General features: G+C 43.3%; 1 protein-coding gene across 7 annotated transcripts in view; it reads right to left on the reverse strand.

Moving 5' to 3' along the window:
* atp11c (ATPase phospholipid transporting 11C) overlaps positions 1 to 4745 on the reverse strand; it is a 72326-nt gene extending 67581 nt beyond the window's left edge. For 3 of the 7 annotated variants that reach the window (XR_011480316.1, XM_023992471.2, XM_070444745.1), the window contains exon 1: positions 4256 to 4745. Coding sequence is in view for 6 of the 7 variants with exons in the window: in XM_023992471.2 (XP_023848239.1) it covers positions 4256 to 4282 (27 nt within the window). In the remaining variant the exon portion in view is untranslated. The remainder of the gene's footprint in view (positions 1 to 4255) is intronic. The other 4 variants (XM_023992472.2, XM_023992469.2, XM_023992468.2 and 1 more) reach the window with 2 other exon arrangements.
* Between the last annotated feature and the right edge of the window lie 13112 nt (positions 4746 to 17857).

Raw genomic sequence — 17857 nt, forward strand, 5'->3', positions numbered from 1 at the left:
GCCCTGGCGTAAGTGTTTGTTCTGGAGGTAATCGTCATACTGTTGTTTAACTGGGGGGGCTGCTCGCAAGTGTGTGTGTGTGTGTGCGCACGCGTTTCCAACAATGTGTGTCAACCGACACTCAGACCCATGTGAAGAGGTTGCCGTTTCTCTCGTGTCAGTGACTATGGTTAAAAACTGGGATGGCAAAACATTGGTTCTTTGATTACCCTCCCCGCTCACCCTCCGTCTCTCTGACTCAGACAAAAACATATCCACACACACACACACACTTCAACATTCTCTTCAAAGCTCACTGCGAACGCTCGTTGGGTAATGCCGGCGACGGGGCGCAACAGGGATTCTCTGGTTGTTCTTTATAAATATATGGATGACGAGAACGCATTTTAAGTGCTGCTACCCGAAGCAACGATACGCAGGCCAGAAGAGGAGGAGCGTTGTGAGAATTTAAAATAAATCAGGTGGATTGAATTATTTAGAAGTACAAACTGAGAATTCAACCTCTCTTTTAGACGGGAGATGGAACACTGCCACAAAAAGCAACGGCGCACCCGTGGCACCCTTATTTAACACCAGACCACCTCTCCCCATCACCCTCAGCCCCTGAAAGCCTGTCCATTAGGTGCAGTGAGAGGAGTGCAGGGGCTACAACAGGTAAACCTACTGTATGCCCCTCCATATCCTCAGGTTCAGTCACGCAGGGCCAGGCTCTGTGCTCCATCAGCCTGTCGAAAACCCTGCTACCGTTTATCCCCCGCCTCCCCATGCTAAATGTATTTATTGTCCTGCTGTGTGGTGCAGATGAGCTCCAGAGGCTGGGTTTTCATTATTGGGTGGAGGGGGGAGCATGGAGAAAAGTTCAGAGTAAGCACTTCTGTCCGCCAGCCAGTCCGGGGCGCAAGACTGATGGCGGCAAAACGAAGCACAGCTCTAATCAATACGCAGCTCTCCTGATTGAAAACGGCCGCCCAGACCTTGTAAGGACTGTGGCCTCTGAAATCTTACCCTCCCAGAGCACTCAACCCAAAAACTCCTCCCAAGGAGCCCCCCAGTCTGTACAGCCAGGTCTCACTCATCACTTGACAAACTACCCCCATCTCTTTCCCAATAGGTGTTTAGGATCATAAGGAAGGATCCTGGGCCTCTCTATGGTTAGTCACAGTGTAGATAGTGATACATCAAAACAACCAATGCACGCACCAGCTGAAACAAAACACCATCGCTATCAGTAGAAGCAGAACTGAGAAGCTCTTCTTACACGGAAGAGATTGGCTGTCAGGACACGGAAGTCAACGATGTTTGTTTAGATGGGAGGGGAATTGGATCATGAGAGAATCCTTGTGTGTGTTGACTATGGACTGCTGCTGTACGAGGCTCTTCTCTCTAGATCGACCTGAGAATCAGGTTCACAGCATCTCGAGGCTCCAGAACTGTTTAACATGCACACCTGCAAAGCCCTGATACGAGACAACATACCCCGCCAGGCAAGGGCCTGCTTATTAGCGCTGAGGTCACAGCAGAGTAGAGGCTGGGCGATATATTGAATTAATACAAAATGTATGTTTCAGTGAATTAAAACAATTATTTACGTTTAGGTCCGCATGTTGCCTTTTTTGACGCCTGCAAAGCCCTGACTGACACGAGACAACATCCCCTGCCAGGCAAGGGCCCGCTTGTTATTTTTAGTAGTACATTGTTATCGATTACTGTATTGTTGGGATTAGAGCTTGCAAGAAAGACATTTCACTGTACTTGTGCATGTGACATTACAACGTGAACGCCCTCAGAGGGTGCAGCCGACCCTGCTGAAAACACCCAAGACTGCAGCAGCTCATTCAATTAGATGGACCTCACACCACAACAGAGAAAGAGAGAGAGAGGAGGCAGGGGGAACAACATTCCTGAAATGCTCAGCTCCTCACAAACGTTTGCGGTCCTTTTTTGGTCAAAGCCACTGTTGGTTAACACAGCCCCACAGTGAGCCCCACAGTGAGCCCCACAGTGAGCCCCACAGTGAGCCCCACAGTGAGCCCCACAGTGAGCCCCACAGTGATCACCACAGTGATCACCACAGTGATCACCTTTAGATCTGTTCGGGGGTGGACTTCAAACGACTGACTGCGTCACCATCATGCTCCCTTAAGGCTTGCACACATTGCACTGAATGCGGATCTAGTGTTCGTCTGCCGATCGTTCAGCACGCTGTGTTTCAGGGACCACCGGCTGTAGACCTCTGACATGCGATTCTACATGTAAAACTGGTACGCACTCGGTTCGCAAATTACGTTCAGATGTGCCAAGTACTCTCGGCCAGCAATGTCTACTGGTGTGTCAAAGCCAAAGTTGTTGCCATTTTCTATTTTGACAAAATATTGAAAATCGTCATACTGTATCTAGGGTAGAAAGTATTACAAGTTCACAAATAATGCAAAAAAAACAATTTTTACTCTCCAGAATAAAAAGGCACTCATTTCATAGGCTAATTGCCTATGAAATGAATAGAAACTGAAATGAGACAGAGCGCAGGAAGGATAATGGTTTTAGAATGCACCATTGAGACAAAACAGTTGGATCTTAAACCTGCACATTATCCTGAATTCACTTCTCATGTGCTGTCCTTTGAAGTGCTTGTACAGATAAACAGAAAAACAAATGTCCTCATGTAAGCCATGTACTTGAACTGAGTGACCGGACTGCATGGACAGTATGCAGAAAGAAACATTAGCATTGTCCGCTCCAGTTACCCAGGAGGAGGTTAAGAGGACTGACTACTAAAGGAACAAGAAAGGTAGCTACAGTACTAGGGAACAGAGACTGGGCGATGGAATGCCTTGATGTGTCCGTGCTCTTCCCTTTGAGGCAAGGAAGGGGTTTCCAAATTGAATACTATCACATTTCCGCCAGGCTTCACCTCTTCACAGGTCTAGCTGCTACCTTCAATGGCTTGAGAGAACATGAAAGGCAGCTCTGGGATTCTGCATTCCTGTCAGAGCATTACAACCTCTGGAGCTTCCGCCTGACGGAAAGCACAGCACCACTCGTTCTGTTCCCACAGCCATCTTTAACGAATTTGTGAAGACACCCGGGGCTTTTGCGCATCATAGAGGCAAGTCAAGTGAAGATCCCGATTCCTCTTCAGATTGYGTCTCCCTCCCCCCTGTAATGTACCACGACGCTTCCCGCTCCCCCTCSGAGCGAATGGGAGGGTGGTGTGAATTTACAAGGCAGAAAGCCAGAGCTCGAGATTACAGCACAATGCGCATCAATGAAAGTGTGGCTGGCTGCTACACACAAAATGTTATTTACAGCTCACACAAAAAATAAATTACAGGAGCAAACAGCTCAGGAGGCAGAATTATACGCTGACCTGGCAACACTTAAAGAGAAGCTGGAAAAGGGTCAGGCTGCATAATTATTATATTGCTTTTCCTCCTCCACCACCAGTATCTAAGCTGCTCACATTGACTCTGGGGATAAAACCTAATAGTGACAACAGGTTATTGGAGGACTATAAAAAGGAAGTAGAAATGCCTTCATTAACAGGGGCTTGTGACTGTGCATGTGAATAAGGGCTTGATCCATGCTTCCTTCTTTGATGATGACCATCAACCACCAATGATTTAAGGACTATAAAACTTGTATTGAGCAGGATTAAACGTATGGTTTGAATTTGCTGACAACAGTGAAATTCAACTCAGACAGATACTGAGTAACTTTTAGTTCAACAGAAACCAATGATGATTTTACGAGGCTTCTTTAAATACAGGACCATATGAAACAGGGTAACAGTAATTTCATCACTGAAAATTAGAATTTAACATCACATTCAAGTGGAAAGGTAATGACAACCTGCTCTGAGATCAGTTGTTTTTACATGACCATCTGAGGAGACCGAGTTATCAGAAAGTTGATAGCTTGTAACGTTGTACCCTAGGGATGAATTACTGTCTACTCTCTGTCAAAAATATCCATGTAAAAGAGGAAACTTCGTAGTAATATTGTAGCCAATAAACTACCGTTAACCTTTGGTAAAACTAGCCAGCATGCTTTCATGAGTAACAAGAAGCATCACTTTGCTGACAGAGTATATTATCCTGATAATTGCTTGACAGAATAGCAAGAGGCGGTTGGCTAGCTATATTCTTGATTAGCTATATTCGGCTAACGTTAGCTCGCTATAGCTACATTCCAAACATGCCGCATAAACTTGAGTGCCGGGTGGCTGGCTAGCCATGTGTACTGCTGTCATACATACCAAACGGTTCAGTCTTCTCCGTAGCATATTTCAGTATTTTCTTCAGTCTTCTTTGGTAACTGGGGACTAATAGTTTCAACCAGCTTACAGGCTCTGTTTGAGCTTTTCTGATATGTATCTTCGCATGTATATTAGTTAATAACTAGCTCGCTATCCAGCTATGTTCTACCCTAGTAGTCCTTCTGGCTACATGGAATGCCGCAGCGATTCTAAATTGTTTCCATTTTGTTTGAATTCGAGCTCTTCTAACCATTCGCATTATACCTTTTAAATATGAATCGCGTTACTGTGCTAGTCGTGCTTCCCCGTGCAAACCGTTGAAATGATCCGCGACATCCTGTAGTACTATGCGCTGTTGCTGTCTTTCCCAAATGAATCGTCGCATACAAATCAACTCCCCGCGCGGTGTGGCCGACATACAAAAAGTAAGTTCAATGTTGATTCATAAACACGTCGGACTCGCTTACTACCGCCCCCTTGTCTTCTTTTAGCCAAACCCTGTCAAACATATTTTTTTTTACAACCCCCACAACCATCCCATGTTTTAAGGCCGGGTTCAAGTGCTAGTCTGAAATAGGAAACTTGGAAATGTCCGACTTCCAAACTGGTTGCGGTTATACACGTGCGGCGTTCAACGAATAAGCAAGTCGGAATGTCAGAGTTTCCTAGTTCCTACTAGTATATGAACGCAGCTATAAGCCCCGCCCATTGAAGGTGCGACGGTGAGGGGTTGTGCTTGGATTTGTAGTCATAAGTCTATTGGTGAACAACTTTAGCTATTTCCTTTTCATAAAGTCTTATCTATCCTGTATCAGTGTCAACAGTAAAGATGAGCAAAATATAATATCCAATAATCAGTTCAGTAGTCCCAGCACCAAGCAAAAAGTTGAGTTAAAGACGTTATATACAGAATATGAGCTATGGTGCTTACCCTGAAAAGTATTGTAGACTGTGTATAAAAAATAAGTATATTTTTTTAGTATCTGTACTTTACTTTACTGTTTATATTTTAGACAACTTATACTTTTACTTCACTACATTCCTAAAGAAAAGAATGTACTTTTAACTCGTAAATTTCCCCTGACACCCGAAAGTACTCATTATATTTTGAATGCTAAGCAGCAAAGGGAAATGGTCCAATTCACTCACTTATCAAAAGATCATCCCTGGTCATCTCCACTGCCTCTGATCTGGCGGACTCACTAAACACAAATGCTTTATTTGTAATTCATGTCTGAGTGTTGGAGTGTGCCCCTGGCTATCCATAAATAAATAAGAAATGGTGACTTCTGGTTTGCTTGAATGAATAAGAAATTATTTATACTTGTACTTTTTTTCATTTTAGCAATTACATTTACTTTTGATACTTAAGTATATTTAAAACCAGATACTTTTAGACTTTTACTCAAGTAGTATTTTACTGGGTGACTAACTTTTACTTGAGTCATTTTCTATTAAGGTATCTTTACTTTTACTCAAATATGACAATTGAGTACTTTTTCCACCGCTGGCCGTTTGGGTAGACTGCTATACCTAATGTACTTGTGGGCTGCTGTTGATGAGCAGATCATGATGGTGAGCAGTGGTGTAAAGTACTTAAGTAAAAATACTTAGAAGTACTACTTAAGCAGTTTTTTGGAGTATCTGTACTATACTATAGACAACTTTTACTTTCACTTCACTATATTCCTAAAGAAAATACTGTATATTTTACTCCATACATTTACCTTGACAACCAAAAGTACTCGTTACATTTTGAATGCTTAGCAGGACAGGAAAATTGTCATATTTTGCCTCTGGCCTGGCAGACTCACTAAACACAAATGCATATTTTATAAATAATGTCTGAGTGTTGGAGTTTGCCCCTGGCTATACATACATTTTAAAAACAAGAAAATTGTGCCTTCTGCTTTGCTTAATATCAGGAATTTTCTATGATTTATAGTTTTACTTTTCATACTTAATTACATTTTAGCAATTACATTTACTTGATACTTAAGTATATTTTAAACCAAATACTTTTAGACTTTTACTCAAGTAGTATTTTACTGGCTGACTCACTTTTACTTGAGTAACTTTCTATTACGGTATCTATACTTTTAAGTATGAAAATTGGGTACTTTTTCCACCACTGATGTTGAGATCCGTATGCTTTACTCTATCTCCTCCATGTGGCTTTATAGTGAACTGCAAACAGTTTTTCTCAAAAACAGAAAAAGCTTATTTCCTATCTACCAGTATCAACATAGTACATCTACAATGGAAGATAAATGTATTTATATTTAATCTCAAGTGATCATAATGAAACATAAGGATAATAAAGTAGGTAGCTTCCATAAATGTGATGTTTATTTTCTATTTAAACACATAGGCCTAAGTGTAGGATCCATTGATCAGTTGTCTTCCCTCATCTCATCTTCCTCTCAGGCCTAGAGGTTCACTCTGAAAGGGAGCTATCCTGGCATCTCACAGAGCTGGAATCCCTGGTCCTCTTCCTGGACACCTTTGGCCCTTTAGGGGTGGGCACCAGGTCAGGTAGTGTGGGTCCTCCAGGTATGGCATTTACATACCTCAAGTAGTCCTCGTACTGCTGTGGGTCCACTCTGTTAAAATAGCTTGCCACCACAGTGACAGTTGCATTGTTTCCCCCCATCTCTTTCAAACAGCATCCAACTTCTCCTTCCTGTTCTTCTTTCTGTCTCTCAGCCGGTGTCCGTTTCTGCCAACGTTCCATATACTTAGGGTGCGTTCGTAAATTCAATCTGGAGTGCCAGAGTGTGCTCAAAGTGCCTTCTGGGTGTTCATAAATTGAGAGCTTGTCAGATTGTCCGTTCGTAAATTCGGAGCGTTTCGCTCTCAGAGCGTTCAGAGCGCACACTGGACGCTGTGGCCGAGGAGTAGGGTTGATCAGATTGTTCTGGCCTTACAACTGCAGTCAAGCACACAAGCTAACTGGCTAACGTTGGCTAGCTTGCTAGCTACTTCGAGACACAAATGAGAAAACACCTCACTCTGACCATTTTACTCCCCTTAGCAGAGCTGGTTAGGCTGTTTTCATGTTATCTCGAGAGTTGATGACTGTAACTGTGCTGCTGGCAACAATTTAATTACGTTTTTTTGCCAACGTTTACTGACACCAGCCATATTCAACAGGCGTTCGTAAATTCATAAATTATTCTGCGCTCTGGCACACTCAGACGAGAGTGGTCCGAAATCAGAGTAGATCACCAGAGTGAATTTACGAACGCACCCTTAGCCAGAGCCTGTAGCTATTCCTCTTCTACTTTCTTCATCTCAGCATTTGTCGTCAGTCCCTTTAGAACACCAACATTCAGTACCCATTCCTGACACTCATCGTTAAGTTCAGCCTTATCCTTAGGCTGTGTACCAGTTAATTTACCAGTGCATGTACCACTTTCTGACAGTCAGTCAGTTCCTGTGCCTTCTTGCGAAGATCAGCCACTTGACATGCTACGTCCTCTTCTTGAGCCTTTTCCCTAGTTTGAGCAACGACCAGTTGCTGAACCCGTAACTTGACCGGTCTCTTAGCTAGTTTCCGTTTTATTATCTTTCCGAGTTTCTTAGCCTCAGTCTGAATCTGTGCCTGGGTTTGGGCTTGGGAAGAATAAACGGACCTCTCTCCCCGACCTCTCTCCCTGACCTCTCTCCCNTTGTGTGTAGTGTATCAGGTTGCACAACAGTTGATTGTTGTGTGTAGTGTATCAGGTTGCACAACAGTTGATTGTTGTGTGTAGTGTATCAGGTTCCACATTTAAACAACCCAGATGCCTAAATTTGTTTCTTACTCTACAAATGTTACTTACCCGGCTATTGTTTTTTCTGTTACTTAAACATTACTTTTGTCACGAATACCACCGAAGGTGGCTCCCCTTCCTGTTCAGGTGGCGCTCTGCGGCCGTCGTCACCGGCCTACTAGCTGCCACTGATCTTATCCTGTCTCTTATACACATCTAGATGTGTATAATATCCCTGTCCTCTCTACCTGACCTCTCTCCCTGACCTCTCTCCCCGACCTCTCTCCCCGACAACTCTCCCCGACCTCTCTCCCTGACCTCTCTCCCTGTCCTCTCTACCTGACCTCTCTCCCTGACCTCTCTCCCCGACCTCTCTCCCCGACAACTCTCCCCGACCTCTCTCCCTGACCTCTCTACCTGACCTCTCTCCCTGACCTCTCTCCCTGACCTCTTGGACTGACATGAGATTGAAACAAAATAGTAATATTATTGTTAGCTTGAGTGTATTTACATAATTGGTACTCTTCTCTAATATCTCAATTTACAAATCCCTTTTTAATTCCTCCTCTTATCATTTTGTACACCAACAAAAGCAAGACTTGCTTGATCGACTTGGTGAGTAGGGTTAGGTGACATTCTCCATTCATGTTACATTTCAAAGTCATCCACAGTTAGTCTAGACGTTAATCTGAAGTCATTTCTTCCAGGTGTAGAAGATTCTGACAGTGGCTGTCTGTGTTTAGAGTGTTGAGAATTGATTCGAATGCGGATGCCATAATGTTCGTTTTTGACATTACAATCAATGTTGAAGCCTCTGACAAATGCGATTTCCACTGTTACCATGCCAACAACACCACATGATGAAGTTCACTGAAGTGGCATCAAGGGTTGAAAAGTCAGAATACATTTTTTTTTAACGGTAACGTATATTCACCATGGCTGTTATGATCTCGTGAGTATGTTCTGTCATCTAACCCAGGAGGTGATTATCACAGAACAGCCTGCTATGGCAGTAGGTCTAGGCTACTGCTGAGCCCTGCTGCTCATGTAGATACTTGATTAAATGACAGACAACTTCTGTTCTTCTGAGGCACACATGTCAATTTGTGGATATTTCCACATTATATACATAAATCATACATTGTCACACCCATAGAACTAGAATTCTAATTCTGGTCCCACCTCCCTAACCGTGGGCTGATCATCATGGTGAGTTCTGTGTGCTTGACTTTATCTCCCTGTGTGGAACTGCAATTCATGTACTGTCTGATGTCTGCTTCTCATCGTCTGATCTAGGCCTATAGCGTTAGTGGTAGTTGAGTAAGCATCAAATTCATCCATGTGTTTACAAAGGAAGATTCTTTTAACATTAACAACGTTCATTAATAAAGTTTCTTGTCAGTTAAAGTAACGGTCCAGTGAAAACCTCACTTTTAAAAGTTCATAATCTCTAAGCCAAATAATGTTATTGACTCATCCGAAACTCGTATTTGTAAAAACACAACAAACTTGTATCTCAAAACAGGCATTTCAAAAATAAGGGGGAAAAAGTCAACTGGAAGTGTCAGTTCACGATAGGCTTTTATTTTATTTTTTACATGGGGGTGAGGTATTATTTGAAAAGACAGGGTTTCAGATGTTTTCAAAAGATGGGCAGGGACTCTGCTGTCCTTGCTTCATGGGGAAGCTGGTTCCACCATTGGGGTGCCAGGGCAGAGAAGACCTTTGACTGGGCTGAGCAGAGCAGGAGCTGCTCTCCCTTAGTGGTGTGAGGGCCAAGAGACCAGAAGACACAGAACAGAGTACACGGTTTGGGGTGTAGGGTTTGAGCGTAGCCTGACGGTAGGGAGGGGAATTTCCTCTTGCTGCTCCGTAGGCAAATACCATGGTCTTGTAGTGGATGCGAGCTTCGACTGGAAACCAGTGGAGTGTGCGGAGGAGCAGGGTGACATGGGAGAACTTGGGACGGTTGAACACCAGGCAGGATGCAGCATTCTGGATAAGTTGCAGGGGTTTGATGGCACAAGCGGGGAGCCCAGCCAAAATCCAACATTTCACACATACATTTTATTCATTTAGCAGACACTCTTATCCAGAGCAATTTACAGTAGTGCAGTGTTTCCCAAACTCGGTCCCCAGGACCCCGAAGAGTGCACGTTTTGATTTTTGCCCTAACACTACAGAGCTGATTCAAATTATCAACGCTTGATGATTAGTTGGTTATTTGAATCAGCTGTGTAGTGCTAAAACAAAAAAACTAAACGTGCACCCCTTTGAGACTTGAGGACCGAGTTTGGGAAAAGCTGCAGTAGTGAGTTCATTTTCGTGCTGCAACTTTAAATCAATTACAATTTTAAAACTTTAAATCATTAAATAATATTTCTGTATAACAAAAATAATAGGCATATGGATGAATTTATTCAACTTCTAGGCTATTCAAGTTACCTCTTTGCCAAATATTCCATTATGTGTCAACACATTTATTCAACAATGTATATTTTCGTGAGATACATTTATTCAATAGTGGCCAAATTATTCCAAAGGGTTCAATCTCATATTTCCTAGATCAAACACTACACCATTAGGTCAATCTAATAGAATCACAACCGCAATGGTTTAGAGCACATATATCAACAAGTTTTAGTATGTGTCAACATCATTTTGGGGCCTAAAATATAAAATGGAGTTTCGGTCATTCCAAATATCTCCACACGATGGCAGTGCAGTAAAGCCAATGGAACGACTACTCGCTGGCGGCAGGCACGGCTATATATCCGTGGCCTCACATTATTGTCTCCATGGAACTGAATAAGTAGCCTAACTAATAATGTATTCTGCTATCAAACTAGAAGAGCTTGAGAAAAAGTAGCAAATAATGTTTTGTCTCTTCACACTGTGTTCCATATGGTGTAGGGCTGTAACCTAGATTATGTGTGTTATCAGGTTGCACAACATTTGATTGTTGTGTGTAGTGTATCAGGTTGCACAGCAGTTGATTGTTGTGTGTAGTGTATCAGGTTGCACAACAGTTGATTGTTGTGTGTAGTGTATCAGGTTGCACAACAGTTGATTGTTGTGTGTTAGTGTTCAGGCGGTTGCACAAAGTTGATTGTTGTGTGTAGTGTATCAGGTTGCACAACAGTTGATTGTTGTGTGTAGTGTATCAGGTTCCACATTTAAACAACCAGATGCCTAAATTTGTTTCTTACTCTACAAATGTTACTTACCCGGCTATTTGTTTTTCTGTTACTTAACATTACTTTTGTCACGAATACCCCGAAGGTGGCTCCCCTTCCTGTTCAGGTGGCGATCGTCGTCGCCGGTCTACTAGCTGCCACCGATCCCTTTTTCCTTTTCGTTTATTTTGTCTAATTGTTTTCACCTGTTCTTGTTGGGGTTTGGGATGGGTGCTATTTATGTTCGTTTTGCCCGCTGTGTTTGTGCGGGTTTGTTGGTTGTTACGTTTGGTGATGTATCGTGTCTGTTTTGGGTTTCGCTGTCCAGTGTTGTAACGAGGTTTGGGGTTTGTTTAGCGCCAGTGTTTTGGGCATTCACCCATGTTTTGGACCTGTTACGTGTTGAAGGACATTAAAGCGTTTTTCCCGTTCATTTCGCTCTCTGCATTTGACTCCTCACTCATTTCACTCACCCGCCGTTACAACTTTTGAATATTTTACTTTCATAATGCTCTAACAATAAAGAGGGGGTGCTAATTTATGTTGCAATTTTTTTCTAACACACACACATATATATACAAAAGTATGTCCTTCAAATTAGTGGAATTGGCTATTTCAGCCACACCAGTTGCTAACGATGCATAAAATTGAGCACCAAGCCATGCAATCTCCATAGACAAACATTGGCAGTAGAAACTGAAGAGCTCAGTGACTTTTAATGTGGCACCGTCATAGGATGCACTTTTACAAGTAGTTCATCAAAGTTCTGCCCTGCTAGAGCTGCCCCGGTCAACTGTATAGTGCCGTTATTGTGAAGTGAAAACGTCTAGGAGCAACAACGGCTCAGCCGCGAAGTGGTAGCCACACACAGCTCACAGAACTGGTATCGCGTAAAAATCATCTGTCTGCGGTTGCAACACTCACTACTGAGGTCCAAACTGCCTCTGGAAGCAACGTCAGCTCAATAACTGTTCGTTGGGAGCTTCATGAAATGGGTTTCCATGGCGAGCAGCCACACACAAGCCCAAGATCACCATGCGCAATGCAAGCGTCGCTAGAGTGGTGTGAAGCTCGCCGTCATTGGACTCTGGAGCAATGGGAGTGATGAATCACGCTTCACCATCTACTTCCGAATGCATAGTGCCAACTGTAAGTTTGGTGGAGGAGGAATAATGGTCTGGGGCTGTTTTTCATGGTTCTGGCTAGGCCCCTTAGTTAGTGGAGGAAATCTTAACGCTACAGCATACAATGACATTCAAATCAAATCAAATTTTATTAGTCACATCACACATGGTTAGCAGATGTTAATGCGAGTGTAGCGAAATGCTTGTGCTTCTAGTTCCGACAATGCAGTAATACAACAAGTAATCTAACCTAACAATTCACAACACTACACTTATACCACACACAAGTGTAAAGGGATAAGAATATGTACATAAAGATATTGAATGAGTGGTGGTACAGAACGGCATGGCAAGATGCAGTAGATGGTATAGAGTACGGTATATTACATATGAGATGAGTACTGTAGGGTATGTAAACATAAAGTGGATAGTTTAAAGTGGCTAGTGGTAATGTATTACATAAAGATGGCAAGATGCAGTAGATGATATAGAGTACAGTATATAGCATATGAGATGGGTAATGTAGGGTATGTAACAATTATATTAAGTGGCATTGTTTAAAGTGGCTAGTGGTACATTTTTACATAATTTCCATCAATTCCCATTTTTAAAGTGGCTGAGTTGAGTCAGTATGTTGGCAGCGGCCGCTAATTGTAGTGGTGGCTGTTTAACAGTCTGATGGCTTGAGATAGAAGCTGTTTTTCAGTCTCTCGGTCCCTGCTTTGATGCCTGTACTGACCTCGCCTTCTGGATGATAGCGGGGTGAACAGGCAGTGGCTTGGTGGTGTGTCCTTGATGATCTTTATGGCCTTCCTGTGACATCGGGTGGTGTAGGTGTCCTGGAGGAGGTAGTTTGCCCCGGTGATGCGTTCTGCAGACCTCACTACCCTCTGGAGAGCTTACGGTTGTGGGCGGAGCAGTTTGCCGTACCAGGCGGTGATACAGCCCGACAGGATGCTCTCGATTGTGCATCTGTAGAAGTTTGTGAGTGCTTTTGTGACAAGCCGAATTTCTTCAGCCTCCTGAGGTTGAAGAGGCGCTGCTGGGCTTCTTACAACGCTGTCTGTGTGGGTGGACCAATTCAGTTTGTCCGTGATGTGTACACGAGGAACTTAAACTTTCCACCTTCTCCACTACTGACCCGTCGATGTGGATAGGGGGTGCTCCTCTGCTGTTTCCTGAAGTCCACAATCATCTCCTTTGTTTGTTGACGTTGAGTGTGAGGTTATTTTCCTGACACCAACATCCGAGGGCCCTCACCTCCCCTGTAGGCCGTCTCGTCGTTTGGTGGTATAACGCCTACACTGTGTGGTCCATGCGCAAACTTGATGATTGAGTTGGAGGCGTGCATGGCCACGCAGTTGGCCATGCACATTCTAGATGATTCTGTGCTTCCAACTTTGTGGTAACAGTTTGGGGAAGGCACTTTCCTGTTTCAGCATAACAAGGCCCCCGTGAACAAATCAAGGTCCATACAGAAATTGTTTGTTGAGATCGGTGTGGAGCAACTTGACTGGCCTGCACAGAGCCCTGGCTTCAACTCCATCAAACACCTTTGGGATGAATTGGAACACCGACTGCGAGCCAGGCCTAATCTCCCAACATCAGTGCCCGACCTCACTAATACTCTTGTGGCTGAATGGAAGCAAGTCCCTGCTGCAATGTTCCAGCATCTAGTGGAAAGCTCCCCAGAAGAGGGGAGGTTGTTATAGCAGCAAAGGAGGAACCAACTCGATATTAATGCCCATGATTTTGGAATGAGATGTTCAACGAGCAGGTGTCCACATACTTTTGGTAATGTAGTGTATGTGTACATATGAAATATTAGTGTGACTAGGCTTAGTCTTTGGGATGTAGTAGTGCTTGTAGACTTTTTTTATAGCATTTAACCTTTTACTGAAATAGGCTAAATCAGGGTCACACAGAGTGTTTCTTGGTAGTCCTAAACAAATCTACTTTGAAACAACAGTATACACCTCACACACACGGTTATGGGCTTTAAAAAAAGAAGACACCTGTACCATGTCAGATATAGAGTTGAAATGTATTACATTTTGAGTTTGCATCCCAATATTACACTTTATATACATCACAAAAGACTGAAATATAACAAAACGGTTTGACATAGAAACACCAGATATTTTGCAGTTAAAATTTTTGTTTTGTTTATTAATGATGAAATTATGAAAAATATTAATAACATTCCACCCATGAGGCCATTAAGTCATTTGAATGCAGGAAAGGGCTACAGCAATGTCTGTTCCTCTGCTACCATTTTAACATGACCTTTAGGCTACTTGGGATACATGGTATGGATCCAAATAACGCTTTTGTAATGTTGATAAATGTAGTATGGGGATACGCTCGCTGTAATGAAATTAGTTATAAAAGAGGAATGGCTGTGATATTTAAAGCACTGCCCTACTCCTCATATGCAATCCCTGAAGGGAACCCACTTGGCAATAACTGATTGAATCAACGTTGTTTCCACGTTGAAAAAAGACATACAGTACCAGTCAAAAGTTAGGACACACCTACTCATTCAAGGGTTTTTCTTTATTTTTTACTATTTTCCACATTGTAGAATAATAGTGAAGACATCATAACTATGAAATAACAACATGTAGTATTTTATATTTCAGATTCTTCAAATAGCCACCCTTTGCCTTGCTGACAGCTTTGCACACGCTTGACATTCTCTCAACCAACTTCATGAGGTAGTCACCTGGAATGCATTTCAATTATCAGGTTGTTAATTGTTAAAGGTTCATGTGTGGAATTTCTTTCCGTCTTAATGTATTTGAGCCAATCAGTCGTGTTGTGACAAGGTAGGGGTGGTATACAGAAGATAGCCCTATTTGGTAAAATACCAAGTCCATATTATGGCAAAAACAGCTCAAATAAGCAAAGAAAAACCAAATCTGGAAAATTTCAAGAACTTTGACAGTTTCTTGAAGTGCAGTCGCAAAAACCATCAAGCGCTATGATGAAACTGGCTCTCATGAGGACCGCCACAGGAAAGGAAGACCCAGAGTTACCTCTTCTGCATGGATAAGTTCATTAGAGTTACCAGCCTCAGAAATTGCAGCCCAAATAAATGCTTTACAGAGTTCAAGTAACAGACACATCTCAACATAAACTGTTCAGAGGAGACTGTGTGAATCAGGCCTTCATGGTAGAATTGCTGKAAAGAAACCACTACTAAAGGACACCAATAATAAGAAGAGACTTGCTTGGGCCAAGAAACATGAGCAATGGACATTAGACCGGTGGAAATCTGTCCTTTGGACTGATGAGTCCAAATTTAAGATTTTTGGTTCCAACTGCTGTCTTGGAGACGCAGAGTAGGTGAATGGATGATTTCCGCATGTGTGGTTCCCACCGTGAAGCATGGAGGAGGAGGTGTGATGGTGCTTTACTGGTGACACTGTCAGTGATTAATTTAGAATTCAAGGCACACTTAACCAGCATGGCTACCACAGCATTCTGCAGCGATATGCCATCCCATGTGGTTTGGGCTTAGTGGGACTATCATTTGTTTTTCAACAGGACACTGACCCAAACACACCTCCAGGCTGTGTAAGGGCTATTTGACCAAGAAGGAGCATGATGGAGTGCTGCATCAGATTACCTTGCCTCCACAATCACCCGACCTCAACCCAATTAAGGTGGTTTGGGATGAGTTGGACCGCAGAGTGAAGGAAAGCAGCCAACAAGTGCTCAGAATATATAACTCCTTCAAGACTGTTGGAAAAGCATTACTCATAAAGCTGGTTGAGAGAATGCCAAGAGTGTGTAAAGCTGTCATCAAGGCAAAGGGTGGCTACTTTGAAGAATCTAAAACATTAAATATATTTAGATTTGTTTAACACTTTTTTGGTTACTACATGATTCCATATGTGTTATTTCATAGTTTTGATGTCTTCACTATTGTTCTACCAATGTAGAAAATAGTAAAAAATAAAGAAAAACCCTTGAAGAGTAGGTGTGTCCAAAACTTTTGACTGGTACTGTATGTTGTGATGACGTTGATCAACGTAGAAAACTGAATCGGACTTGCAAAAAGTGGGAATTTGTATTTTTTTCACCTAACTTTTAAACTAAATCCAATGACATGGTGAATTTCAAGTTGATTGATGTTAAGTGACTGAAAGACATGACAACACAAATCCAAAATCAAACTAGATGTGAATAAAAATGTCTGTCCGTTGTCTGGAAGGACAGTGGGTGACTATAGCGCCCCCTTCCCTCCACAGTTTAGAAGGCATTCCTCCACTGCCTCTTCCCCTGTGTGTATCAGTCTTGTGAATCCAAACTGACAGTCCCCATGGAGGAGCCTTGGCTTGGTGGAGTTGGGAAACTTCCCAGCCATCTGTCCTAGAGAAGCCCCCCTCCCTCCACACATCCCCCATTCCCACCACTGGGCCTTTGTCAGCAGCCTCCTGTCCCCTGGACTAGGCGTGGTGTACGCGGAGGCTGGGGCGACCATGGGGTGCTTTCACAGGCACCTGCAGATGGGACAAAGGGCCAAGGGTGCTGAAGCCTGAAGACAGATTGATGCTTTGTGCGTTGAAGGCAAAGAGGTGTGATGTGTGTGTGTGTGTGTGTGTGTGTGTGTGTGTGTGTGTGTGTGTGTTGTGTGTGTGTGTGGTGTGTGTGTGTGTGTGTGTTGTGTGGGGTGTGTGTGTGTGTGTGTGTGTGTGTGTGTGTGTGTGGTGTGTGTGTGTGAAGGGTATTGGGAGGTAGTTGTACTTAGCTAGCTGAGAAGTTTTGGGGGAGAGGGTTAGGTGGCGGGGGGGGGGGGGGGGGGGGTGTTGGTGGTCTGTCACTCCAGTCTGTGTGAGTCCAAGCTTTAGAGGTCCCTGCGAGATTGACAGCTTTGTAGCTGCGTCTCCACACAATGGTGGTGCTTTAATGGGCGGTAAAGCTAGAGTAGAGCTGTGGGGAAGGATTGAGGGGCGGTGGTGGTTGGTCGTGGTGGTGGTTGTGGTGGGGAGGGATTAATGGATGGGGGGGGGGATTACTGCTTTGCTTAGAGGGTACCAATTCATAGGCAGTCCAGGCCTCGTTATTCACTGAATGCATCCAGTGCAGGAATGCAGCAGCATCAATTAGAATGTGTTAGCAGCAGATAGCAAGGCGTAGAAGAAAACCCTTTCTCTCCCTTTTGGTTCCAGGACAACACAGTCCCACTATAGGAGGTGTCAAAGCCACAAAGCCTTTTTTGTGGCTCTCTCTCCATTACATTACCAGTGCAATATGTAAGGTGGAGACTCTTTTGATTGAAATTAAGTGGAAAAAACACTAAATCCTATTTTTATTCAGCAGGGATAATGGTGTTATAGTCTATAAAGGTCTTTAACTTCTTATCTGTGGCTTGAAATCTCCCCCTGGCGTTCTCTGCTCTCTCAGTGTCTTACTCTCATTCAGAGCATTATATTTATTCAGCGGTGAAGGGTCAAAGACAGACTGTTCAACAGGGCTGCTTGTAGCCTTAACTGCTGCATCACTTCTAATTGTGTAACAGTGGGTCAACGGTTTGTTGTG

Source organism: Salvelinus sp. IW2-2015, linkage group LG8 (genome assembly GCF_002910315.2).
Source record: "Salvelinus sp. IW2-2015 linkage group LG8, ASM291031v2, whole genome shotgun sequence".
NCBI lineage: Eukaryota > Metazoa > Chordata > Actinopteri > Salmoniformes > Salmonidae > Salvelinus > Salvelinus sp. IW2-2015.